Source organism: Tachysurus fulvidraco, chromosome 17 (assembly GCF_022655615.1).
Source record: "Tachysurus fulvidraco isolate hzauxx_2018 chromosome 17, HZAU_PFXX_2.0, whole genome shotgun sequence".
Taxonomy (NCBI): Eukaryota; Metazoa; Chordata; class Actinopteri; order Siluriformes; family Bagridae; genus Tachysurus; species Tachysurus fulvidraco.
Genome location: NC_062534.1, coordinates 23,188,909 through 23,215,903, shown reverse-complemented (window position 1 = coordinate 23,215,903; position 26,995 = coordinate 23,188,909). Strand labels below are relative to the sequence as shown.

General features: G+C 40.8%; 2 protein-coding genes across 2 annotated transcripts in view; both read right to left on the bottom strand.

Moving 5' to 3' along the window:
• The window catches only part of elmo3 (engulfment and cell motility 3), a 30,736-nt gene extending 18,176 nt beyond the window's left edge, over positions 1-12,560 (bottom strand). Inside the window, exons 1-6 of the mRNA XM_027135807.2 lie at positions 12,404-12,560; positions 7,786-7,888; positions 1,206-1,246; positions 588-660; positions 239-289; positions 1-150 (exon numbers count right to left, since the gene is read on the bottom strand). The exon at positions 1-150 is cut by the window's left edge and continues 20 nt beyond it. Of these exons, the coding sequence (XP_026991608.1) occupies positions 1-150; positions 239-289; positions 588-660; positions 1,206-1,246; positions 7,786-7,863 (393 nt within the window). The 5' untranslated portion in view covers positions 7,864-7,888; positions 12,404-12,560. The remainder of the gene's footprint in view (positions 151-238; positions 290-587; positions 661-1,205; positions 1,247-7,785; positions 7,889-12,403) is intronic.
• A 2,367-nt stretch (positions 12,561-14,927) lies between these two features.
• e2f4 (E2F transcription factor 4) lies at positions 14,928-25,055 on the bottom strand. The gene is made up of 10 exons (XM_027135881.2): positions 24,593-25,055; positions 22,800-22,909; positions 22,183-22,344; positions 20,714-20,757; positions 20,532-20,596; positions 20,154-20,418; positions 18,788-18,940; positions 18,564-18,611; positions 17,167-17,211; positions 14,928-16,662 (listed from the first exon to the last, which is right to left on the bottom strand). The coding sequence occupies exons 1-10, from the start codon at positions 24,746-24,748 to the stop codon at positions 16,547-16,549; spliced, it is 1,164 nt and encodes a 387-aa protein (XP_026991682.1). The 5' UTR covers positions 24,749-25,055; the 3' UTR covers positions 14,928-16,546.
• Between the last annotated feature and the right edge of the window lie 1,940 nt (positions 25,056-26,995).

Below are 26,995 nucleotides of genomic sequence, written 5' to 3'. Positions count from 1 at the left end.
ATGGACGAGGAGCGAGTGTCCGTCTCGGCTGATGAACTCCTGAGCGAAGGTGACGTCTGTGGAGATGATGGCCAGCTGCTTCAGGGAGTCGCAGCGTACATCCGGGTCTGAACTCTGAACACCCTTAAACAGGTCGTCTGCACAACGGCTCTGCAACACACACACACACACACAGTATAAAAACCCAAACACTCGAAACCACAAACACATCGATTATATGGAAGAGGAAGTTGCTCACCGGAGCCTTGGTCAGACGAAGAATGCTGCCGTTCTTAATGTCCAAGCGATTCTACAACACAAACCACAAACTACAGAGTCACACAGCGAGCACGAGCCACAGCTATGAAGACACGCTGAGCTAGAAACCCACAGAGAACATGATACAATCACCGTGAGATAGAAGAAGACAGAAATGTAGGGAAAGTTATTCGTTTATTTGATTACTATGAACTCTGGCGAAGACACATATACGCGTCGATACTAAAGATCATGAATATTCATGTTTAATCACAACTAATTTCCTTTTTTCCTGATTAACACCGCTGTTTATATTACGTTCTTAAAGTCAGGAGAACATACAGACTGACCGACTCTGTGATGTAGGTATGAGCGCCGTCTGCATACTGAAGAGCGTAGTTCTCTGGTCCAGGTAGATTCCATCTTTAATATTAAAAAAATATTACAAATAAATAAAATCACACTCGATTTAATTACACTAAACACGTTCATACTGAATGTTTGAGACTTGGACACACACACACACAACGATGCCAAACCCCCCGACAGACACACACACACACACACACACACACACACACAGACAGACAGACAGACAGACAGACAGACAGACAGACAGACAGACAGACAGACAGACAGACAGACAGACAGACAGACACACACACACACACACACACACACACAGACACACAACGACGCCAAACCCGACACAGACACACAGACACACACACACCCCGACACAAACACACACCCCCAACGGACACACACCCACACACACCCCGACACACACCCCCACAGACACACAACGACACACACACCCAGACACGTACACACACACAGACATACACACAGACATACACACAGACACACACAGACACACACAGACACACACAGACACACACAGACACACACACACAGACCAGCACCGACAGACACACAGACAGACAGACACACACACAGACACTTACTTGTCACACACTTCCTTTATCACTGAGGTAAGAGGCTTTTTCTACAATAAAAACAGAAAGAAATGATTATACAAAAGTTACAATATAAACACAGCTTTAATGTAATCAGCTTCAAAAACCTGTACACCAAAACCATTAACACACCTACTATTAAGACAAACAAACTACCACTACCATTAACACCATCACTGACAAAAACCTTAGTATCATTTACACCAGCTCCATTATCACCACTGCACTGCCACTATTAACACCACTCACAAAAACCAACACAATTAACACCACCACGCTGCTACTATTAGCACCACTGACAAAAAACCCTAACACAATTAACACCACCACACTGCTACTATTAACACCACTGACAAAAACCAACACAATTAACACCACCACACTGCTACTATTAACACCACTGACAAAAACCAACACAATTAACACCACTGACAAAAACCAACACAATTAACACCACCACACTGCTACTATTAACACCACTGACAAAACAATAAGTCAATTAACACCAATGCATTGCTACTATTAACACCACTGACAAAAACCCAAATATATTTACCACCACCAAGGTGCTACTATTAGCACAGAAAAAACACACCCCAACACTGTTAAAACCAGCACAGTAATATTGAATAATAATTCAATAATAATTAACACGTTAATAACACCACCAACACCATCATTATAGAGTAATTAACAGTCAACAATTAACCCTACCGATAATCCTAACACTAATATAATTAAAGCCAACACCACTAACAAAACCATTATTACCACCAGTAACATCAACAATGCCAATACCATTAAACCCAGTAATGTAACACCGGTTTAAAAAAACATCAGTCATCACCACCATTAACATTAACGCCATTAACACCACTGCCTTTAGAACCACTAAAAACAACACCATTACACCTGATCAATCAACACCATTAATGCCAGATCCAATACCATTAAAACCATTAAAATCAACACCGTTATCAACACCATGAACACCACACTAAAGACCATTAAAACCTTTAACATCACCAATAACATGATTAACAGCATTATTATCACAACAATGACGTTTTAAAACATTTATATTGTCTGTAATTGTTATATTTTAATACTAATCAGAAGCTGACATTCTGTTCAACATCATTTGAAACCGGGTGGAAATATTTTCTGGGCCAGAAAAGTTTCAGCAAATACCAAAAATGCTTAATATTTCCAAGATAATATTCAAATTTAGCAAATTAGCTAAGTATGGGGTAAGTATGTATGTATAAAACACTCCAACTTGCTTCGCCCTACAACAGGCACGTCTAAAGGTTATAAAATCCTGTACTTCTCACTTCATCATGTAGGGAATTTATGTCTTCCTTTGGCAAAGTTTCCCCAAATGATAACGTACAGATTTAGAGCTGTTACTTTTATGGGACTTAAATAACAGACCAGGATCAAGGCTTACACCAAAGTCCTTAAGTGTAGTTTGTGGTTTTACAAAGTAGTCATCAGGCTGCAGGGTGAAATTAGCATCTTTATTTTGAGCAGATTGATCCCTCAGACTCAGACAGACAATTACAGAGTTTCCTCAAAACTATTTAAAATTCTTTCAAATGTGTCTAACAACCTCAGGAGGAAAAGTCATAAAGTAAATGAAAACAAAACGATCTAGAAAAGTGTCGTGAATTAGCTATAGCGTTAGCTTGTTATTGGTGTGGTGCTAGTGTCGCTAACAAGAAAATCCTAGCAGGAAGAAAGAAAAAAAAAACGTAATCGTGGCACAAAAAAACCCAATTTTTTTTATGAGCCAAGTCAAAAGTTTAAAGCGAGCGCTAATTAACGATTAGCAGCTTCTACGTTTTCTAATCGAGCACAACGCCGCTTTCTAGGTGTCTTAGTTCGCAAAACCAAAGAGCATAAATTCACAGGGCAAAGTTTTCCTCGATAAAGTGGACGCGAACCGAAAGTAACCGCCACCAAACAAAAATGTTTCTCTCACATACTTTTCTTTTTAGACAGAAAGAAAAACGTAGTTTTATTTGTAGTAGATGTTCATTCTCGTGAAGGCTAAAAGCTAAAGAACCTGTAAATCTGCAAAATCTGGGGTCTGTCCCAAATTCACTATGCTCTGCAATCGAGCTGAAAACCAGGCATAAAAATAAATGGAGGAGATACGTTATTGCTCCGTCTGATTCTGAGACACCCAGCAATTAGCGGCGACCAATGTGGTAAACGAATTAGAGTTTTCAGTGTAGTGCGGTAGACCAATCAGTGGGCTGTAATTTGCGGCCGACGGGCCGGTCAACCGAGCGAAAACCCTGGGTTTAATCCGTCAACACAGCAGAAGAGCAGTTTATCAGGGAGCTTTTGAGGGGGAAAGAAAAATTTCCTATCGTAACAAAGCACAAACCACGACCGCAAACATCCTGCTGTGGGACGAAGAACAAAGGATGAGAAGCTCAATAGCAAACTCAATGAAGCTTCAGGAATCTGACAGGAAAAGAGCTTAGAGATTGTGAATAGTTAAAACTTTAAGAAGTCTCTGTATTAGTAACTCACAATAAAAAAAGGTGTGGCCTCTGTTTTAGTCCCTCACAGTATAGGAGGTGTGGCCTTTGTCACACCAAGTGAAGGAGGTGTGGCCTTTGTATCTGTCACATCAAGTGAAGGAGGTGTGGCCTTTGTATCCGTCACTCCAAGTGAAGGAGGTGTGGCCTTTGTATCCGTCACTCCAAGTGAAGGAGGAGTGGCCTTTGTTTCTGTCACACCAAGTGAAGGAGGTGTGGCCTTTGTATCTGTCACACCAAGTGAAGGAGGTGTGGCCTTTGTATCCGTCACACCAAGTGAAGGAGGTGTGGCCTTTGTATCTGTCACACCAAGTGAAGGAGGTGTGGCCTTTGTATCTGTCACACCAAGTGAAGGAGGTGTGGCCTTTGTATCTGTCACACCAAGTGAAGGAGGTGTGGCCTTTGTCATGCCAAGTGAGGGAGGTGTGGCTTTTGTTACACCAAGTGAAGGAGGTGTGGCTTTTGTTACACCAAGTGAAGGAGGTGTGGCTTTTGTTACACCAAGTAAAGGAGGTGTGGCCTTTGTCACGCCAAGTAAAGGAGGTGTGGCCTATGTCACGCCAAGTAAAGGAGGAGTGGCCTACTTCAATTCATTGTTACGCTGTGGTTAGGGGTTTTCTCTGTAAAACCATCAGTCATATCTTGAAAACAGACCTATTTCACACTATATACTTTTAGTCTATTCTTTTTTAAAAGAAATGAGCCATAAATATTCAGCATTTCTCAACACTACACGGTCAAGCTGCTTCCCTGTCATCAGAAATCTGATTAACTAGCAGTTAACAGCAAGAGTAAAACACACAGCCCAGGTTTAGGCAGGTGGTTTGATTGTATAAAGCAGATGGAGTCCAGAGTTTTAGTGAAGATTCTAAACGTTTGAATGTTTAGTTAAAGAAGAGGCCATGTGGCCCGAGTAGTGTGATTATTATGTGTGATAAATAACCCACAACTCCTGCCACACAGTTCTAGTTAAGCTTCCTATCAGAGACGTACATGTGTGAGTCTAACCGCATCAGTTGCACAATTAATGATTTTATTATTAAAATAATTAGTAATTATTAAATACTAATTAATAATTATGCTGGAATCCTTACGCTTTCCATAGTTAAATCAACACATTTCAATCACAACAAGATTAGTTAAGCTATTACAAGGTCTTAATAAGAATCACACAGTTCTGAAGTAACCGTTTTGCAAAAGGCAGCATTTAATGGTTTGTGCTCACTTCCTGTTTCCTGAGGTCTCGTGTATCCCTGAGCCTAGAACAGAAACCCTAATCTGATTGGCTAATCTAGGTGTTTACTGAAAATGTTAAAAATATTCCAAGCGAAACTAACTAGAGGATGTTAGAGTTCACGGCCAATCAAAACCAGCTTGCAAAGAATCTCTCTACATATCTCCTCTATGCTACTAGCTAGCTACTGTCAGAGGATAACCACAAAAATAATTAGCTAAAGTTAGAGCACGAAAATAAACAAAACTAACGAGCTAATATTTGAGACCATCTCAAAACAAAACTAACTAGATTTGTAAAGTTTGTCATGGCTTTGACAAAGCAAATATTCGCAAAGGCCGGTGTTTTTTGGAGGCGAGTGGACATAACGATCGGTGTTACGTTTGGAGGCAAGAGGACAGAAAGCTAGGGTGCCAAAACATTTGGAGGCAAGTGGAGACGAGCATGTGACATCATCAGAATATCAGTGAAGAAGTTCCCCTCGTTGTTCTGAGTGTCTTGATATATGATATGTCCATGTTGTAAAAAGTTTTTTGATTTTGCGTCTTTTGGGGGCGGGGCTGTGGCACAACCGAAAGGCCAGTCGGTACACCAATTTAAAGCTTTGTTCAGAGTATCACCCTAAAGGAGCTGGCCGAGTTTGGTGTTGATAGTTCGAAAGTTTTCCGAGTTACAAACCTCCAAAGTTTATAATGTGAGTCTATGGGAAAAAAGGCTACTTTGAGACCCGGTACCGGAAGTACCGGTACTCGGATCGCTTAGAAAAGTAACAGCAAAAAACTTCAGACCAGGATCTACAACATACCTGAATTTGGTGCATGTGGCTCGAAAGCCCTAGGAGGAATTACTCTTGATAAGTTTTTGTCTAAGCTTAAATAGGAAGACAGAATTTTGGCTTCTACAAAGCGACATAATTATCTAACGTATAACTCAAATCTAAACCTAAAAATAAAATTAGATTCTATTCACACAAAACAAGAGCAGCTAACATTATACAAGAACTCCAACCCAAACTAGCTCAAGTTGTAGAATATTATAAAACCAAATTAAAGTTAGAGAGTATTTCCAAACAAAATAAACCATTTAATATTACACAAATAACTAAGCTAACGAATAACTAATTTGAATAAAATTAACCAAACCAGACTGTTTATAATTTGATAATATTCAAAACTAGCAAACATTACGCAGCAACGCCACGGTACAATCGAAACTAGCTAAAGTTAGGGAAGTGTTTTCATTCAAATCTTACCGTCGTGGCAAAGTTATTCCAAACCTAAATGAGTTCAAGCCAGACAATATGACAAAATAAAACATATTAGAGAATATTCCCAGACAAAAGAAACTATTTAGCATTATAAAATAACTCTAACTAAAATAACAAAATTTAGAGAAAAAACCATTTATCGCGGCTAATGGGGACCGGAACCCCTAACTATAGGTGAAAATCCGCGAAGTAGGATTAGCCCTAAGTTTGACCTTTTCACTGATGGTCATCATCTTCCTCTTCCTCTTGGGCTCACTAGAGGAATCTTTCGCAGGGGCACGGCGCTTAGGAGGCATCGTAAGGGCTTAACGAAAAGTTAATTTCGAACACAATACGCGAGACACAGTTGACAGCGTGAACGAGAGTAGCGAGATACAACAAGGGAAGAAGCTGGGAGAAGATGCGATGATGTGCAGCCAAATCAGCTCAGATCTCGTGCCGGGAACCAATCGTGTGCCTTGTCTGAGTGCCCGTGGGTATGTACAAAGCCTCTGAGAAAGTTTCTCTCTTTGTCTGGCATCCTGGGAAACCATTTTTATTTTTATTTTTCGATGAATATTTTTGAAAAATCAGCGAGGCACTGAGGCCGCGAAACTTGAACCGCGAAGTAGCGAGGGATTACTGTATTCCAAAAAGAAAAAAAACAACTAACAAGTAAATATTACACAATAAATTCCAAACTAAACTAGCTTGAGAATATGACAAAATAACACCAGCTAAAGTTTGAATTTATCTCCTCAACTAAAGGTAGCTAAAGTTAGACGGTATAAATGAGAGCAAAATTCAATAATGACTGAAAACCGAAACTAGCTAATTATGCTAGATATTGGCAAAAACAACAACAACAACAACAACAACAACAAACAAGCTAACGTTCCAAAGTAGCCAAAGTTTAGAGAGTATAAAATCAGGGAATTTTGAAAAAATCAAGCTAATGTTAATAAAAAGCAAAACTAGATAATTATCCTAGAGCTAGTTTAGAGTTTATTGCCCAAAAAAACAAACTAATTAAACCGCTAACCAAACCAAAAATGCTAATATTGAAATGTTGTACATTAGTGTGATTAATCTGTACAACAGGAAGTTTAAGATTATTCTGGTATAAAATAAACCATGACAAACAAATTATTATCTTTTTTCTGTTTATAAAATCGACATTTTGATGTTGAAGTTGAGGGGATTAAGTTGAGGGAGAAACTTCATGCTAACACACAAAGAAAGCAGGATTATTTCTTCTAAAACTCTCATCTTTTCACACGTAGCTACTTTGAGCAGCACATGTTCTCAGAGCTGTTAGGGAAACCGCACCATGATGCAGTAGCACCACTTCCCCATTCCAAGCGGGCGAGGCCAGACGCAGACGGAGACGACCTGAAGCCTGGAGCCGCTGGGAAAATTCCAGAAGAAAGACGACCGAACGGAGGCGGAGCATTTCAGCACTGAAACAGGATGTGGAGAACATGCTCCTGCAGCTCAGATGTATTTTTTCGGTGTGAACATCTCGCCTGACCTCACCTGATCCAGCTGAATGAGCTGAGGATACGCCCCTGGCATCTGAATAGCGATCTTCACGATGTCCTTCTGCTGTGGCATTTTGAATGCGTGTCCTCCTGAAACTCTGAGGAAAAAAAAAAAAAAAAAAAGAGTACAGGAACTGATTTATGTCCTTACTGAAAACTTCACCATATCAACATTCACAGGTTTTCCTATAGAAATCTGTTTTATGTGGAAAGTGTTGCTATGGAAACGATAACCTATTAAAGGTGTGTTGGAGTGTGTTAACGTGTCCGTATGACATGAATTCATCTCCTAACCAATCAGATTCGAGGATTCAACAGAGCATAGCTTTCAAAGTGTGATTTCAGGGAAAGGGACTGCAGTATAACAACATGGCCATAAAATGCGCTAAACAACCTAGCAGAAAAAAAAATTCGCTGGTTATGATAACATTTACCGTTTATTTATTATTCGAATCTGGGATGACAGGAAAGCAATTGGGAGTTTTACATTTGCATATCAAGCATATTTATAGATTATTATTTAGAACCTCGGCTACAAACCACAGATTGACACTCGACGTCTACAAAGACTAAAAAAAAAAAATAAAAAAAAAAAAAATGTAAGGTCCACAATTATGAACCGTGCTGAAAGTGAAACACGGATCAGGAGGGAAGTGGGCAGTCGGTACACATGGAAAATCAGAGCGACTTTACACCTTCCTCTTTTAAAGGAGAACTTGTGAGCTCAGTTTATCTGAACTGTCAACATGGGAAGCATAGAAACCTATCGAGGAGATGCTGTATATAGCACGCATGCACACACACACACACACACGCACGCACGCACGCACGCACGCACGCACGCACACACGCACACAGCTCAGGCTTTTATCAACAGAAGCCCCAGCTAAATTGTTAAACAGACTCAAGTGTCTCCGTGTGTGTGGACAGGATGAGTAACAGCTCCGGGTTCACAGTTCTCCCTGAAATTCGCATTAGAGAAGGAAGTGTGTGTGTGTGTGTGTGTGTGTGTGAGAAGGGGGGTTAACCGCATGATTGTATTTAACCCCACAGACTACTGTTCCAGCTGTATCCACTCACGTGACATATTTAATTTATCCATAGTGAGTTATACACTCATTAACCCCATACACTCGTTAAGGTGTAGAAGAAGTGGGTGTGGTTCTGCAAGGTTTATCCACAGGAATAAAGGCCTGCATTGTTATCTAACCAGCATGTATAATATCTAGCAGGTATTAAACTTTTAAGTTGCAAAAATGCTTGACTGAAGAGATCGATTGATTTGGCTCCTTAGAGAGAGATAGAGACACACAGAGAGAGAGAGAGAGAGAGAGAGAGAAAGACACAGAGAGAGAGAGAGTGTGTGTGTGAGAGAGAGAGAGAGAGAGAGAGAGAGAGAGAGAGAGAGAGAGAGAGAGAGAGAGAGAGAGAGAGAGAGCGGAATGGGGTTGTCAGGGCTCAGAATAATGAGTTTATGTTTCTTAGGCCTCATTCCACTTCATTCCTATCATGCTGCTGCATGCTCCCAACCCGGAGACACACTCATCCACTCCAACCTCCCCACACGCAAGCAAGAAAGAAAAAACGCCAGAAAGAAAGGTAGAAAGAAAGAAAGAAAGAAAGAACGAAGTGTTGGCACACATGCAGAACTGTATTAGTGCATAGGTCAGTAGGAAGTGTCTGTGGTTTTACCAGTGTATACACACACACACACACACACACACACACACACACACACACACACACACACACACCTCAGCTATGCCAAAACCACAGCCTGCCCCAAACACCACACACAGTTTCTTTTACACACACACATTATATATATATATATATATATATGTGTGTGTGTGTGTGTGTGTGTGTGTATATATATATATATATATATATGTGTGTGTGTGTGTGTGTGTGTGTGTGTGTGTATATATATATATATATATGTGTGTGTGTGTGTATATATATGTGTATATACATATACACATATATATATACATACATAGAGTGGAGATCAAAATTAGGACAATTTATAATTTATTTTTCATCATTTGACTTCAGCACCCACTACAACCCGCTCCAGTGACTGAACAGAGGAAGAAGAGGAGATGTTTTCCAGACATTTTTCATGGTTTTGGTTATTTTGTAAAACATTCTAGTATAACATTTGTCTACCTACAGGTAACATTCCAAGTGACAAAGTGATTTTGAAGTCACTATCTGCCACATCCTGTTCACAGATAAGGGTGAACTCCCATTTTAGAAATGCAGCCTGAAATCTCACAATGCATTGCAGCAGATCGGTCTCCAAATATTGATTGTGTCCAAAGTGGCATATTTGTATATTGCACACAATATAACCTGCCACTTTATTCACTATATAGCAGCGATGGAAACATTTTTTTAGGTGAGTCAGTTCATTTGATTCAGTGAGTCGGTTCCATCGATTCGTGGAGTCAGATCCATCGATTCGTGGAGTCAGATCCATCGATTCGTGGAGTCAGATCCATCGATTCGTGTGACTCCACGAATCAGTTAATTTGATTTTGCTCACCAAAAATAGTCGACTCTTATTCAGTCAGGTATTAAAAAAAAACCGACAAGAGGTTTCTAAAAAAAAGTTGAACTGTCTGTAGATAAATGAAGATAAAAGACTAATGACATTTCCTGTATGTACAAAAGGAACAAACGTTTTACAACTCTTACTATATAGAGCACTATTTTTAAAGTAAAGGGAATCTATTTGACAAAAATATCATATGATATGTGAACATATCTATATGGAAGTCATTATGTATCGACACATCATTTAACATCCAGTAAAACTTCCAGTAATGTGTTTTAAACCAAAAAAAAAAATAAAAAAGTGATTAGAGGTTTTAACATGCACTATATGACCCGAGGTATGTAGACACCTGACCTTCACATCTACAGGAGTTTATTGGACATCCCATTCCACCATTATGTCCATTATAATGCTTATGGACCTGCACTCTTCTGGAAAGCAGAAGGGAAATTGTGCTTGTTCATCTAAACCAGCATGAGTGAGGTCAGGGATTGATCTTCTCTAACGTGATCACTGATCTTTTTGGACCCTTTGTAAAGCTGTGCTGAAAGGTCACCATATCCTTCAACGCTTTCCACTTGTTAGTGTTTTCTCCTCCTGACATCTACCAAACCCAGAATCATCCATCAGACAACCAGATAGTAAAGTGTTGAGGTGTGGGCAACTGCTTAGCCATGGAAACCTACTTCATAAAAGCCCAACACAGATATCTTGTGACTCTGGGGGCAGTTAGGAATTCTATAGTCATCGATACATCAGATGATTTCTCGCAGCCCTCAGCAGATACCACATAACGGCTGCGCTGTCATCACTCCCAGACTTTTTTTGGGAAGTCATGGCCTAATGGTTAGAGAGTCTGACTCCTAACCCTAAGGTTGTGGGTTCGAGTCTCGAGCCGGCCACGACTGAGGTGCCCTTGAGCAAGGCACCGAACCCCCCTAACTGCTCCCCGGAAGCCGCCGCATAAATGGCTGCCCACTGCCCTCTGCTTCACTGTGTGTGTTCACTGCTGTGTGTGTGCACTTTGTATGAGTTAAATGCAGAGAACAAATTCTGAGCATGGGTCACCATACTTAGCCGTACGTCACGTCACTTTTAGCTTTCACCTCCTTTTAGACCTACACGTCTTTGTTCTGTTCCAAAACACGTCAAAATTTCAAAGCGTACCAAAAATATCTTTCTGGAAGTCATAGGTGAGTAAACTGTCCTATCGTCGTGTCATAGTGCACCTGATCAGAGATGTCAGAAATAGAAAGAATCAGTCCCAGCCTGCGTTCTCGCTCCATCATACAGTAGTGTATTATAACCACTACGGTTGTCTTTTGTTGTTGTTGTTGACTTTTCTATCCAAAAAAAAAAAAAATCCACTTTACAACAGTTGTTAATTATAGGAATCAAGAATAATCTGATCTGGATGCCAAAAACAATCCTTACATCCATTTTGTTTAAAACATGAACACAACTGAACCTGCTCACCTGTGTGTGTGTGTGTGTGTGTGTGTGTGTGTGTGTGTGTGTGTGTGTGTGTGTGTGTGTGTGTGTGTGTGTGTTGAATTTGGGGCTGAAACTAAAATAGGAAAGTTAAACAATTTCTCTGATAGTCTACAGGGATTTATTTAAGTGCATTTATTTGTACTTTCTATCACAGCAGAAACATGACACACTTCTTTTAACCGGTAATTAATTCACCAAAAAGTCGGAAATGGTTCAGAAAATTTTACCCGGAACTGACAAACATTTAATAACCTATAATAATGTTTTTATAACAAATGTTCTGTTTTATAACACATAATAATAATAATAACAACAATAATAATAATTATTGTTGTTATTATTATTATTGTTATTATTATGTTAAAGCAAACACATGCAATAATCAGAAATTGTCCCATTTTATTTTTCCTACTTTATTTTTTTAACTACTGGGAAAAATGAACTCATACAAAATGAAAACAAACCCAATAAATATTTAATTTCTAATGAATCTTCCTGAGCAAGAAAAACAAAACAAAACACAAAAGTGTGCTAAAACTCGTCTAAACGCATTTCTTACCTGGTGACAGACCAAAACTTTGCACATTAGAGCTCTTGATCCTTAAAAAAATACTTTTTCCCCCAACACTGCAAAACGCTTCGTACGTGTTATAACACTTCTTACATGTTTCTGAGTAAGAATTCGGGTTTAAGCTCCAAAAAGAGATCGATTTAAACACGTAGTGCACTAGATAGGGTCCCTAAGTCGCTATAGAAGCTTCCTAGGTAGTGCGTGTATAAAGGGACTGAGGAGATATTTGAGCTTCCGCCTTTAAGACATTCCCAGTTCCGGGTTGAAAAAGCGTCCCTCCCGCAGTTAAGGGAAAGGAGACCCGGGCTGCGTCCCAAACCGCACACTTCTGTACTAAAGAGTAAGTGAGAATTAGTACGTCGCCGCTCAAATTCTACGGAAGCGTACTATTTACTTAGTACAGGAGTGTGCGGTTTGGGACCGAGCCCGAGCCGATCAGCCATTTCAGAGTGCAATCCTTTCACAACACGAGAACAAAGTCTCTGAATTCGGCTAAAAAGTTTAGCTCTGTTTTCTGGTTTCATTTAAATAATAATAATAATAAATAATAATAATAAATGAATAAACTGAAGTGGTTTCTTTGAAGTGCTAAAGTTTTAGCAACATTCACGAGTATGTTCACTAGTCTGTTCACTACTGATAGTGAAATAAAACACATTCAGGGTAAAAGAAATGGTGTAGAACAAAAATAACTCAAAACAAAAAAAATGATGTGGTTTCTCTGAAGTGCTAAAGTTTAGCAACATTCACGTGTATGTTCACTAGTCTGTTCACTACTGATAGTGAAATAAAAAAAAAAGAGTAGAACAAAAATAACTCATGAGGAACATGAAGTAAGCGAGATATAGTGTAGCTGAGGTCTAAGATGAAACACGTCCGCCTTCGTCTTTGTTTCTCTACCGTGCACAAGCTCACACACCCCAGTTATAAGGACACATAAGACGGACATAACGCAGACTTCTGATGGTCTGTGGGTTGTGAGGATTATCAAACACATCAAACACCCCGGTTATAAGGACAAGACAGACATGACGCAGCCTTATGAAGGTCTGTGGGTTGTGAGGATTGTCCAACACATCACACAGATGACAGACTGGCTCGAGATCTGGGAAATTCAGAACTCTGTCATGTTCCTCAAGCCAAACTCACGGTGTGGTACGGGACGTTGTTCTGCTGAAATAGGCCGCCGTCTATAAGGAACACAACTGCCATGAAGGGGCATGTTTGTCTTCCAGCAATGTTTAAATAATTGGATCCTTCGCAAAGTAACATCTACGTGAATGCCGAGGTTTCCCAGCAGAACGTTACCCAGAGCGTTCGCAGCATGCCTTCTTCCCAGAGCACATCCTGGTCCCATCGTTTCCCCCAGGTATCTGATGCACCTGAGTCGTCCACATGAAGTACAAAAATGACACCAGGCCACCTTCTTCTGTCACTCCATCGTCCAGTTCTGTGAATTGTAGGTGCGTATGATGGTGTACACAGGGTCAGCATGGGCGCTCTGGCCAATCTTCATACACAGTGAAAGTCATGGCCTAATGGTTAGAGAGTCTGACTCCTAACCCTTAGGTTGTGGGTTCGAGTCTCGGGCCTGCCATGACTGAGGTGCCCTTGAGCAAGGCACCGAACCCAACTGCTCCCCGGGCGCCGCAACATAAATGGCTGCCCACTGCTCCAGGTGTGTGTTCACGGTGTGTGTGTTTTTGTGTGCACTTTGGATGGGTTAAACGCAGAGAACAAATTCTGAGTATGGGTCACCGTACTTAGCTGTACATCACTTCACTTTCACTGATCTGACACCTTTCCCTCAGAGCCAGCATTCACATTTTCAACAAAGCATGCTCCAGTGGCTCTTGTCTGGGATCCGAGCAGACAGGGTACCCTTCACTCGCCACAAGCCTTTCCCCGGTTCACTGGACATCCTTCCTTGGAGCACTTTTGGTAGGTGTTAACCCCCGTACACCATGAACATAACACGAGACCTGCAGATGCTCTGAGCCAGTCGTCTTCAAGAACTCATGTTCACTTTCTGCCAAATACATCACCCCCCCTTACAGGTGGCACCGTAATGAGATAATCGACATTATTCCCACAAGTCAACCCCTCTCTCACGCTCTCTCTCTAAAACAAGTGAAATAAAGAACTAATTTTAGTTCTAAATAACTAATGGAAGTGCCATAAATACAATTTCATGTTATTTCTTAATAAATTAAAAGGTAACCCTTTCCAACAGCAACATGATCTGATACACAAGGAATAAAGACCACTTTTCAAGCCATTCTAAGAAAAATAATCGACTTAGCAGTTAACGTTTTCCTACAACAGCACGTCCCCTAATGTTTTATGCCTTAGGTGGTCTGAAAATGCAGCGTTGCTCTTTCCGTCCCGCTCCATCACAGTGCTGATTCTCAGGTATCTGAGTCACATCCTGCTTTAAAAATGAAACCCAGTGGTCTAAAAAGAAAAAGGATTGAAAGCCTGAAGCAGACTGACTCATTAAAGAACACCGCTCTTACAAAACTGTTGTTTATTTCTTTCACAGAAAAGCCAGCAGGCGACTCCGTTACAAATCACCTCAGCGGATGGCGTCGAGACAGAAGAAAACTGAAGGCTGTAGAAATTTCCCTGGACTTGAACTGAAGCTCTCCGTCCAGCAGAAAGAAGTGGACGAATGAAACCCGAGTGATCGTACTGCCTTAAAGTGCGAATGTGGAGGTGACCGCGTCGTCGTCGGAGGAGGAAAAAGTCGTCATCTGCTTTGTGAATGCCGTATTCGTCTGTCTAACTATCCTGTACAAAAATAATGACGTGTACAACCATAAAAATATCCTTCGGCTAAAAGCGATAAATTTTTTTTTTCTTTTTAAAAATAGGGAACGATTCGGTCCCAGAGGAGACGTGATGGACCGTTTACAGACGGAGAAGACGAAGACGTGGCGCTGTCCTTCTTTACATAAGTCGTGAGCGTACACAAACATTTTAGCTACGATGACTGGAAATACATATACATATATACGAGCGAATGAAGAACAGATGAGGAACGGTTTATGCACGAAATGTGTCGGCAGAATTAATACATATAATCTGACGGACGTGCGTCAAAGTCCGGAGTTAGTTCTGGGCTAAAAGCTAATTCATGAAGTCCGGATAAGAAACGAACAAAAAAAAAAAAATAAAGATAAAAAGTCACAATTCTCGCTGAAAGACCAAAGGGTCGTGAGAGGAACTGCTGAGACGTCGCTGAGTCTTTGAGCGAAGGCCGTCGACCTTCAGCTGCTTTGGATGAAAGACATTTTTTTGTGACATGAATAAATGTAAATGTGGTGATGGAGTCAAAAAATATAAAAAATAAAAAAAAGCATTGTGGTGTCGGAAGCAGCGCCAGGATTAACAGGCAGAATGGAATTGTGGGTAACGTCTGATGTAATGTAATGATGAAATGTGGGAATACCGATGTGACGTGTTTGTGTCACGGATTATCGAGTTAATTATAAACGCCGAGGAGTTTCTCAGGAGTCGAATGTGCTTCCAGATCTGTAATAATTTGAATTAGAAAAAAGATGCTGTATAATATCTGATGTGCACTACTGACATAAAACAGATTCAGGTGTGCCTTTATGATAAGGCGAGGTTGTTAAAATGGCTTACAAGACGGACGTGATGGGAACGGTGGCGACTGGGGGAAAGAAAATCTAGAAACCTATACAGCAAAAAGGAGGCCGGTTTTAAACAAAAATAAAAAAATAAAAAGACAGGTCAGGGAGTAGAGCTGGTGTTCCTGCTGGTGTTCCTGATTGTGTATTTGATCAAAGTCCCAAAACAATGCCTTCATCCTAGGTCAGGAAGCCGGGATCCTGTGTTCACGGGTGAAGCTTTGTGTCAGGCACAGAGTGAAGCGCGGGAACCTTCTGTGCCACTTTTCAGTAGATCGCAGCTTTGAGTAAAAGGATATTACAAAAAAAAAAAAAAGAAAGAACAAGAACGAAACAAAACGTACAACTCTATATATACACACACATAAAATCAGCTTATTCACATGGATCTAAAATGCAGCTCGGCCTTTCGGAATGAAAGACGGGCTTCTTTTTTGTTAAATACGGGGACGCGACGCTGATCGCGTGCGTGTGGAGGTCAAAGGTTGGCGATAGGGACGTCGAAGAGGTCGCACAGTCCCTCGGTCTCGTCCAGGTTGTAGATGTAGTCGTGGTCGCCCGGAGGTGGTGAGAGACGGAGGAGTGGAGAGAAAACTAGAGAGACAGAGAGAGAGAGAGAGAGAGAGAGAGAGAGACAGAAAGAGACACAGAGCCCGAGAGAGACAGACAGAGACAGAGAGACACAGAGAGAGAAAGTGAGAGAGAGACAGAGAGACAGACAGAGAGAGACAAACAGAGACAGAAACAGAGAGAGAGAAAGATTTCACACGTTTATCCAAATTCCATTAAGAAGAAAGAATTAACAACCACAACAACAATAATAATAATAATAATAAAATGAAAATATCGTTTGTATTTTTGTAAATAAATTCAGTCAAAAAAGTGAGCTTGAATTCCAAAAAAATAAATAAATAGGGGAAAAAGTTTCTAGGTACGTAATTTAATTAGAGTAGAAATAAAAGCGTACTTTGCAAGAGGAGATTTAAAAAAAAAACCTGTACCTTTGAAAGTCAAACATTTTGGTGGATATTTTATAAAAGATGATGTGTTTTTAATAGTAAACGGTGTACAGACGGCTTGGGTCGTGGCAGGCTTTACCTTCTGATGACATGAGCTCTTCCAGGAGATCTGCACTCATGATTTCTGACAAAAACAGAAAACAGAAATAAACACTGCTGCCTTCGTTCATGCAGCAGCAACGACTAACATTTCAGACCCGTGTTGGGTAAAACGTGTCGGGTACGAAGGTGTCTACTAAATTTTCCAAAATAATCCTTCTTAGCTATTTATATTAATATTTTACTAAAATATATGAATAAATCGTAGAACAGACCACATGGAGATCTGGTATCTTATAGTTTTAGCTATATAACTATGTGAAAGCTTTCCAGATGGAATGATGAGGAATTTTCCCCGAGAATGATTCTGACATCATGGGAAATCACAATACTAATAATATGCCGATGAGCCATTATGTTATGACCACCTACTTAATACCCTGTGGAACCTCAACCACACACCGACAGGCCTCCTGGGGTATCTGGTACCACGATGTCACCAGCAGGTCTTTCAGTTCATGGTACATTGTGTGTCAGGTAAATTTGGAGGCTGTGGCATTAGCAGAAATTCACCAATTGCTCCTCAAACCACTCCTTGACGATTCTTGCGGCGTGGCGTGGCACATTATCCTGATGGTAGCCGTCATCACCGACAGGGAACACGGATGCCATGAACGTTTTCACTTGGTCCACAATGATGTTTAAGATACCTGAAAGTAATGAGGCAAAAAGCGTCCCAAAAAATATCGCCTAACACTGGCATCTCCGGCCTGCGTCCATGCAACAGTGCATCCGGGTGCCGTAGCCTCTGTCGTTAATCGTTGTATCTGTGCTCGGCCGTCCGAGTGACGCACCAGGTACAATCTTGATGACCTTCCCTTTCATGCCTTGTTTTCGATGGCATGCAGTTAGCAAGGGGACCAGTGTGGGTCAGCTACACAGGCCCATATGCAGAAGGCTGCGATGAACTGTACACTAACACATTGCCTTGTTCTCCGCTGTTGTTACTGCTGCTGCTGATGATTTAATCGCTCTGCGGCCCTGCGGTTGCTGTGATCGGCGCGTGACGGTCTCCGCTCACCTCGCATCGACAAGCCGTGGACGACGGTTTGTCGACGGTCATCCGTGCACCCAACAATTTTGAAATGTACTGACTACAGAAGCACGTGAACCACCTACATGACACGCCTGTTTCAGAGACTGGAGGTCAGAGGCGCCGTGCCATCACAATCTGTCCTTCATCAAACTCTGATAAATCTGACGTTTTTCTCCGATTCTCACACCGAACAATCTACTGACTGAAAGCCCTGGGGCGGTAATGTAAAGGCTCTTTGGTGTATTATACACACACACACACACACACACACACACACACACATATATATTTTTTTCTTTTTAGGACACTAATCTATCAGGCTGAGATGAAAACAGGCTCACCTTTTGTAGGATCAAACATTTCTGAAAGTTCTTTGGGGAGATCCAGCACTACAAAGATGTGAAACAAATGAAAAAAAAAAAGAAAAGTATTTAAAAAAAACTAAAAAGAGCGAGAGAAAAAACAATACAGCAAATACAAACATTCACATTGTTTAGTTATTCACCGGTGTAGTAGTAATAATAATAATAATAATAATAATAAAACAATCACGATGTAGACTCACGCTCGGAGGGATCCGCTTTGATCGGTTCAAACACGGCCGAGGACTCTGGAAGCGATGAGCTGCTGTCCAACGAGGCTGAGGACTGAAGTTGCTGGCTGTCCTCTGTTGGATTCTGATTGGTCGGTGTGTCTGAGGGGGTCGTGCTGTGGGCTTCTGTCACACACACAAACACAGTCAAATTTTGTCCACTGTCTGTTAGCGTAGTGTTCGACGTCAGTGGAAACATTATGTCGATGTTCTATCAGAGTTTTAAATACCCAAGTTCTGATTCTGACTCCTCAAACAATTGAGTATCTGTAATTCCTAACCAAATCCACAGTAAAGATTGAAGCACAAAGTCTGCTTGCACAGACGTTTCCTGTACATCGGTCAGTTAGACCAGAACTCCTGAGCTATTTTTACACTGAGCAGGCGAGTGTTTCTGTCTCGAGCGACGGCAAGATGACAGGATGCTCGCAGCCGTGATGTTAAAGTGGCATCGTTGAATGTTTTAAGAAATTTTAAAACGCCACACTTTCAGATATAATTTATTAATTAAAAAACAAAAAAAAAAAAACTCCTTCCTTTCACTTTTATTTTTTTCCTTTTTAATTTTTTTAGAGCTTATGCTATAACCCTCTGTTTACCGTGATTGACAGGGGAAAAGAGAGAGAGAGAGAGAGAGACCAAAAGTGTGAGTGAGAGAGTGAGAGAGAGAGAGAGAAAGAAAGAGGGGGTACTGAGAGAAAGAGATCAAAAGAGTGAGTGAGTGAGTAAGAGAGTGAGAGAGAGAGCAAGAGAGAGCGAGCGAGCGAGCGAAAAACAAACAGACCAAAAGAGATTGAGAGAGAGAAAAAGAAAGAAAAAGAAAGAGGGGGTACTGAGAGAGAAAGAGAGAGAGAGAGAGCACGCAAGAGAGAGCAAGCGAAAAACAAAGAGACCAAAAGAGAGACAGAGAGCCCAAAACAGAGACAGAGAGCCCAAAACAGAGACAGAGAGCCCAAAAGAGATTGAGGTAGAGAGAGAGAGAGAGAAAGGGGGTACTGAGAGAAAGGGAGAGAGAAAGAGAGAGAGACAGAGAGAAAAAGAAAGAAAACAAGAAAGGGTACTGAGAGAGAGAAGGAAAGAGAGACCAAAAGAGTAAGAGTGTGTGTAAGAAAGAAAGAAAGAAAGAAAAAGAAAGAGGGGGTACTGAGTGAGAAAGAGTGAGAGACCAAGTGGTGGGGGTGGTTTTGCTTTTCCATGTAACTAACAGCTAATAATTTAACAAGACGACACAGACGTCCGGCTTAAACTATAAACAACGCTACTGTACTAGACATAAACGCTCTAAACATCAAACAAAACTGTTTACTGATTTTGAGAACATGAGAGTTTGGTGTGAAACCTGTAGCGGCCGTGTTTGTGGACCTCTGGATGTTTACAGGTGTACATGTTGTACTGATGCCTGCAGGTTTGGTGGGCGCGACTGCGACGGGTGCAGACGGAGCGGAGGCCGAGGATGCTGGGAGACTCTGCAGCATGTCCTCAGGAGGGGGAACAGGTAACACGACCGGAGAGGCGCTGGCCGGGTCCTTGTTGACCAGGAGAACGTCGATCGGGCCTGAGGAACTTTTCAAATGGATCTGGTACTTCTTTTGTCCGTTTACAACCTGAACGAGAGACGGAATTTGCTGTTAATGCACCGAGCGGCGCTCAAGGAGCCAAGAAAGGTGACTCGATTCAAAGTGAAACCGCAGAGCTGCGAAAAAGAGCCGAAACTTACAGACTCCGGGATCGGCACTTCCAGCTGTGTGCCTGAAGGAGCTCGGATCGCTAGCAGAGTGTCACCTGCAGGCGGGAAGAAAAAAAAAAATCGTCAGCAGCCGATGACAACGTTTCAGCGAGTGACTTTTTTTTTTTCTCCTTCACAATCGTAGCGTCTAGAAAGACAGAATAAAGAGCTACCTTTAAAGCAGTTGCAGAGGTCTTGATGCGTCACGTAGGCCAGAGTGTGTCTCGTTAAGGATGCTACGGATTTCGTGATTGCGAGTTTTTTCCTCAAATCGCAAACACGGGGTATGTTTTATTTATTTTTTTTACCCTTTTGACCAGTGAGGTTGCAAATTAGAAGCAAGTGAGGAAGAAGGAACAGGCCCGCGTTTACGGTTCAGTCGAGGTTCGTGTTAGTGAATATGTACGTCAGGAACCGGATTTTCACGAAGACTACATTTCTTGTATAAACGCTCCGACAAACAATGTAAAGAATTTAGATAATTTCCCGATGGACAAACGAGGCGTTTGCGCTGGACGAGGCGCGATTTTTCTTTCAGTACGTTAATTTCACACGAGTAAAATTCAGAGTTTACGCTTTTTTACTTTACCCCAGCATGAAGGATTTGTAGCCATGTGCCAACTTTTACCGGAGAATTTAATTAAGATAAATGCTTACACATTAACTCTTCCATGCAGTGTCATGCAAACTATTCAAATAATATAATATTGGAATTATAGTAAAAAAAAAAAAAATAGAGCATCACGACTTTGATGTTGGCTTTGACAAAGCAAGTATTCGCAAAGGCCGTTGTTTTTTGGAGGCGAGTGGACATAAGTATCAGTGTTATTTTTGGAGGCAAGAGGACAGAAAGCTAGGGTGCCAAAACATTTGGAGGCAAGTGGAGACGAGCATGTGACGTCATCAGAATACCCGTGAGGAAGTTCCCCTCGGTGTTCTGAGTGTTTTGATATGTCATGTTCATGTTGTAAAAAGTTTTTTGAGTTTGCATATTTTGGGGGCGGGGCTGCCGGACAACCGAAAGGAGCTGGTCGAGTTTGGTGTAGATAGTTCGAAAGCTTGCCGAGTTATAAACCTCCAAAGTTTATAATGGGAGTCTATGGGGAAAAAAGGCCAATTTGAGACCCGGTACCGGAAGTACCAGTACTCAGATCACTTAGAAAATTAAAAGCAACAAACTTCAGACCAGGTTCTATAACATATCCGAATTTGGTGCATGTGGCTCGAAAGCCCTAGGGGGAGTTACTCTTGATAATTTTTTGTCTAAGCTTAAATAGGAAAACAGAATGTTGGTTCAGAATGACATTCAAGACCTGAATGGTACAAACTGACAGGAAGATTTTGTTGTTAATATTATTTTCTGGTATAAAGCAACTACAGCCTTTTGTTACTCGTTGACAATCCGTTAACTTTTTACAGCAAGTGATATTCAGCCAGAACGACGTTCAAATGCGGCCTACACAATATAGAATAAACATATAAATCATTTCTGCGTAAAAAGGTTTTAGAGAATTATTTGGCTTTTAGTCTGCCTGCTTGAGCCCATGACGGAACCAGGTGCAGGTGAGACCGAGCTCGGTTTAACGAGAAAGCCGGACGACACGGATCTCCGGGATGGAGGAAAAAAGCGAGAGAAGGATATGGGCTGTTCTGTGAGTCGTCGGTCACGTTTTTGATGCTCTGCTGCACCCAGACCCTCTGCTGGTCCAGCTCAAGTTCTCTCCTGTCCAGATCTTCCAGCTCCAACTTCAGATCGATCAGCTTATCGGCAATCTCTCTCGTGTTGCAGCCGGGACCTACGCCTCTACGCACAGACACACGATAATTTAACACGGATTAGAGTCCCGCATTTACTAGAATTAAAAAAAAAAACAAACAAACAAACACGGCGCTGGTTTAATTCTCCTATCTGATCGGTCAGGAGCCGATAATTAATTTTCTGTAACAGCAGCAAACGTTCCATGTGACTAGATCTTTAAAACGTGTGCGGTTTTCTGTGAGATGTTATTTATTATGGCTGTATAGAAGGAGCCTCTGGTCTCAGCTCCAGCTTCGGAGCTTCAATTAGTGTGCTTTAAGACACTATAAAACACTTCGGAGCACGCCGTTATTTGAAAATAACCGACGTCCGAGTCTGTATTCGTACTTAACGTGCTTCCTTGCTGTTGATTAGTTTCTTATAAGAGCATGAGGCACAGCTTTTTTTTATTCCTGACAAAGGCTTCAGATTGCTGGTGAGCTTCGACGCTCTTCACTCACTTCCACTGAATGCTGTTCTTTGATTTCTTCTCGATCAGCCCGATGCCTTCAAGAACGTTGGTGATGTCGTAAATCCGCCGCTTCTGCCGTACGGCCAGCGTATCAGCAGCCTGAGGGAAAAGAGCGAGAGAACAATAATACAAACCATGGCATGAAGAGAATGAAAGGAGAGCGAGAGAGAGAAAGAGAGACAGAGAGAGAGAGACAGACATGCCACAGCACTCATGCATTTAGAAATGATCATTATCTCGTATGACTGCGGCATGCAGTTGTATGTCCAGCTATTTATTTTCCTGGTAAAAAGAAGCACAGAAACAGTGTTCGTAAGTCGAGGATCTTTCTACTTTAAGAGAAAGGGCAGAAATTTTAAAACAAGTGGATTGGACAGGAAAATCACACAATCACTCATTTACCATCTCAATGACTTCAGTCATCTTTTATGTTTTACAGTAAACACATATGAAATTGCGAAGCGTTCTTGATGGTTGTGTTTCGGTAGTTTGTGTCTGTTGTGTAATTTTTACGTTAACGAGCTTTACGCCTTAACGGTGTTCTCATATGTAGTGTTTAGTCTGTTAAAACAAATACTAAGGGGTGTTTTCAACCAAGAACTCAACCTAGAGCGACTCGTCGCGGTCGCTTCCGAGCAATCGATCCGATTCCGAATCGACTCGGCTGTTAAAAAAGAAAACCGAAGAGCTTTCTGTAGACATGGGTCGCTTCACCGAGCCAAAGAATAGAGCTGTAACACTAGACATGTGACACGTTGTGGAGATTTGAACCGAAGACCAAACCACGATGATATTTACAGCATTTATATTTATATGAGCTATAAATTCAAGCAGACTCTCTGGATATTTCTGCTGCACGTGAAGGGAAAATAAATAAATAAATAAATAACTGGCAATTGTGTTTTTGCATCTTTTGTGTATGATTGTTTTTGTTTGTTTGTTGTTGTTGGTGTAAAACCAGAGGGTCTGCACTGCACTTCTTTCATGATAACAATAAAGTTAATCTAAAAGCAAGTCTTTGCAGCTTCGTGTCCTGTGTTGTTATTATTATTAATTTATTTTGTTTAGAAACTTTGCAAAGTACAAATGCATTATAAAGCAGTGCGCATGCGCATAAAGGGGCAAAAACTTATTTTTATAATATAAAACTTTCAGATTTCACATATAATACTTATATGTGAATTCTGAAAGTTTTTGTTTTTATCCATTAAAAAAATGTTTTTAAATAAATACTTTGTACTTTTCTATTTTACAAAACGTTTATTTTAAATACAATTTTTAAAAAAATACTTTCGTCGGATGACATTAACAATTAACAACTGCAATGTTCGCACTTTAGATTTAATAATAATAATTTATGGCTAATTTTGATGTTAACTTTTAAACTAACTTTCTCAAAGCATCCATCTACAATCTAGCAGCCAACTTTCCGGGCTGTATCTCAAATCGCTTCACAGACCGCATCTAGGGCACTAGATAGGGTGCACGAGCCGTTCTTTTATTAGCGATCAAGGGGCGCATATCGAGGATAAATGCTGCCGTTTGGAGCGCGACCAATTTCTTTTTTTTTACCGTGACGTTTGAAAACAAATACGTCGTAAAATAATATTTCTGATATTTTCCACACGAAATTACAACGACGAAGAGAGTAGGGAAATCTATTAAAAATAATAATAATAAATAGAGTAATGTAGTGAGTTAGCATGCGTGCTAATGAGTGAGTTAGTGCGTTAGCATGCTAGCTGGTTAGCCTGTTAGCCAGCTAGCTAACGTCACGCTTACAGCTTTAAGGTCCAGCACTCCATCCTTGGCTTCCTGCAGCAGTGTGACAAACTTAGTGGTTAATAATCCGAGGCTTTTCTCGTGCCGACTCGGTGTTGCCGGCTGCATAGATTCTCCCATCGCTCCTGATTCGTTTCGTCCAGAATCCAAATCCATTCAACAACAGTGTTTGTGTTTGTTGCTTGTCCGCCTCAGTAAAGCTACGATTCTGGCGCCTAAACCTTCTGCTTCCCGTTACAGGCCGGAAAACATTCCGAAGCATGAGGCCAAAACTCGAGTCTTCGACCGCTTGAACGCACCGGTATGGATCGGTTCAGGAATCGGTTCGTTCCGCAACCAACAGGTCCCTGAAAAGCGGCTCAATAACAACCAGAGAACACACACGTTCACGCTGGAACACACACGCACACCGGCGGTGCGCTGATACTTGAATTGACTGAAGCCGTTGGACGAGCAATGCATCATGGGATACATTTCTAAAAAAAAGAAATAAAAACAAATTTTGTGCTGCGATTCGAAGAGAATTCCTCTAGAGGGCGACATAGTTAGACGTTAACTACGTCAACAGTCATTGTGCTTACCATCAAAATGCCTACAGCATACAGTCAAAAGCACGTGCACCCTTAACCATCACACTCAGACCTTTTCCAAACTGTAACCACAACCTATGAAACACACACACACACACACACCACACAGACTTTGGTGCAGATGCTGAACCAGGACTACCGGAACGAAAGAGCCGGACTAAAGGACTAAAGCAACGCCGCATCACCGTCTATAGCTAGATGTAAAGCATAGGGTTAGATCCCATTGCACAGTTATCAGTAGGTAATCAAATGGCGTCACAGGAAAGCGATAGTGATGATAGGTCGTCGACGAGAGAAATTTGCACCAGAAATCCGTTTGAATTATTCGCGACGATTCGTTAGCAACCCGATCCAGATCGTTCTAGCAATAATTTATTTTCCTGACAGTCTTTCCATATAAAATTCGGGACTTGGAGGATTTATCCACTTCTCACACGTCTACTGTGGGAAATGTAAAGTTAATGTTCAAAATACAGACGTAAAAAGTCAAGTTGGGGTGAAAATGGGATTTGTTTGTTTCTCTCACAAGAGGGAAAGTTTTTAGTCTATTCCATGTTAATGCAATATGGTAAATTTTTTTCTCTCTCTGTCGAGCTATATATGCCACTCAAGAGCAGTGTTCCAAGTTCTTAGCTTCATCGTCTCTTCTTACGGAGCTACTTTGTCAATCCTGATGTTTTACCCCTGGTTGCAGTCTCATCACCTGGTGGTCAACTTGCCAGGGATTGATCTACATGGTCAGCCAGTGTCATGGGCGTAAATTTCATTTAACAGTAGGGGGGGACAATAAATATAAAATTTCTCATGAGCAATTTTTGAAGGGGGGGACACAATAATATTATTATATAATATTAATAATATATTAATAATATTTATAATGCACTTATAAAGATATGTCCCCACAGTGAAAAACTTTGCTTTGATCATTATTATTGTATCATGGAGACGTCATTATGGTTATTTTCAAAGTTTTCTCAGGTTCAAATTTTCAATTTTTCCATGATTTTATCTAGTCTATTACAATGCAAGGCAAGGCAAGTTTATTTATGCTGTAGCACATTTCATACACAATGGTAATTCAAAGTGCTTTACATAAAGAAAGTAAAACTATCATAAAAAAAAATAATTTTTGAAATAAAGGTTTTTCTACTTGCACAATTATTTAGGTATACATACATATATTTTTCATAATAGAGAGTACGATATATTTAAATAATTGGTTTTTTGGGGGGGATTTACGCCCATGGCCAGTGTCTCATGGGATTGTTGTGTATGAAGATTGGGATTGTTGTGTACTGTCATGCCTTCTTTGAACCAATGTTGTGTCAGTCAGCTGTCTGCTCTGGTCTTCATCAGCAATCAGGTCTGTTCTGAACTCAGACTTTACGATGACCCATTAGTTCCTCAAGAGCTCTCAGGTGCACTATTATAAACTGTTGTAGAAGTGACATTATTTACATTTACACTATTTACACTATTTAGGTTTCTTCCTCGTATCATCTCAGGGAGTTTTTCCTCATCACCATCACCTCCAACTTGCTCATTAGGGATAGGGATAGATATATAGTATCATAAATTATGAAGTAATCTTTTTAAAATGAATTTTAAACTTTAATTGTAAATATTATTTTATGTATGTTTATCCTTATTTTTTCTATTTATTTATTTATTTTTATTTTTTCTCTCTTTTCTGTTTCCATATGTAAAGCTACTTTGAGACAATCGGGAATTGTTAAAAGAGCTATACAAATAAATTGAATTGAATTGAATTTGCTGTGGATGCGGCCGCCCTGAGACTGGCAAACCTTCTTTG

Coding starts and splice junctions, on each gene's coding strand:
- e2f4 (XM_027135881.2), bottom strand. CDS start 24,748: ATGGATTTGGATTCTGGACGAAACGAATCAGGAGCGATGGGAGAATCT. Junction 22,910..24,592: donor GAGTGCTGGACCTTAAAGCT/GTAAGCGTGACG, acceptor CTTTTCCCTCAG/GCTGCTGATACGCTGGCCGT. Junction 16,663..17,166: donor AGAGCTCATGTCATCAGAAG/GTAAAGCCTGCC, acceptor CTGTCTCTCTAG/TTTTCTCTCCACTCCTCCGT.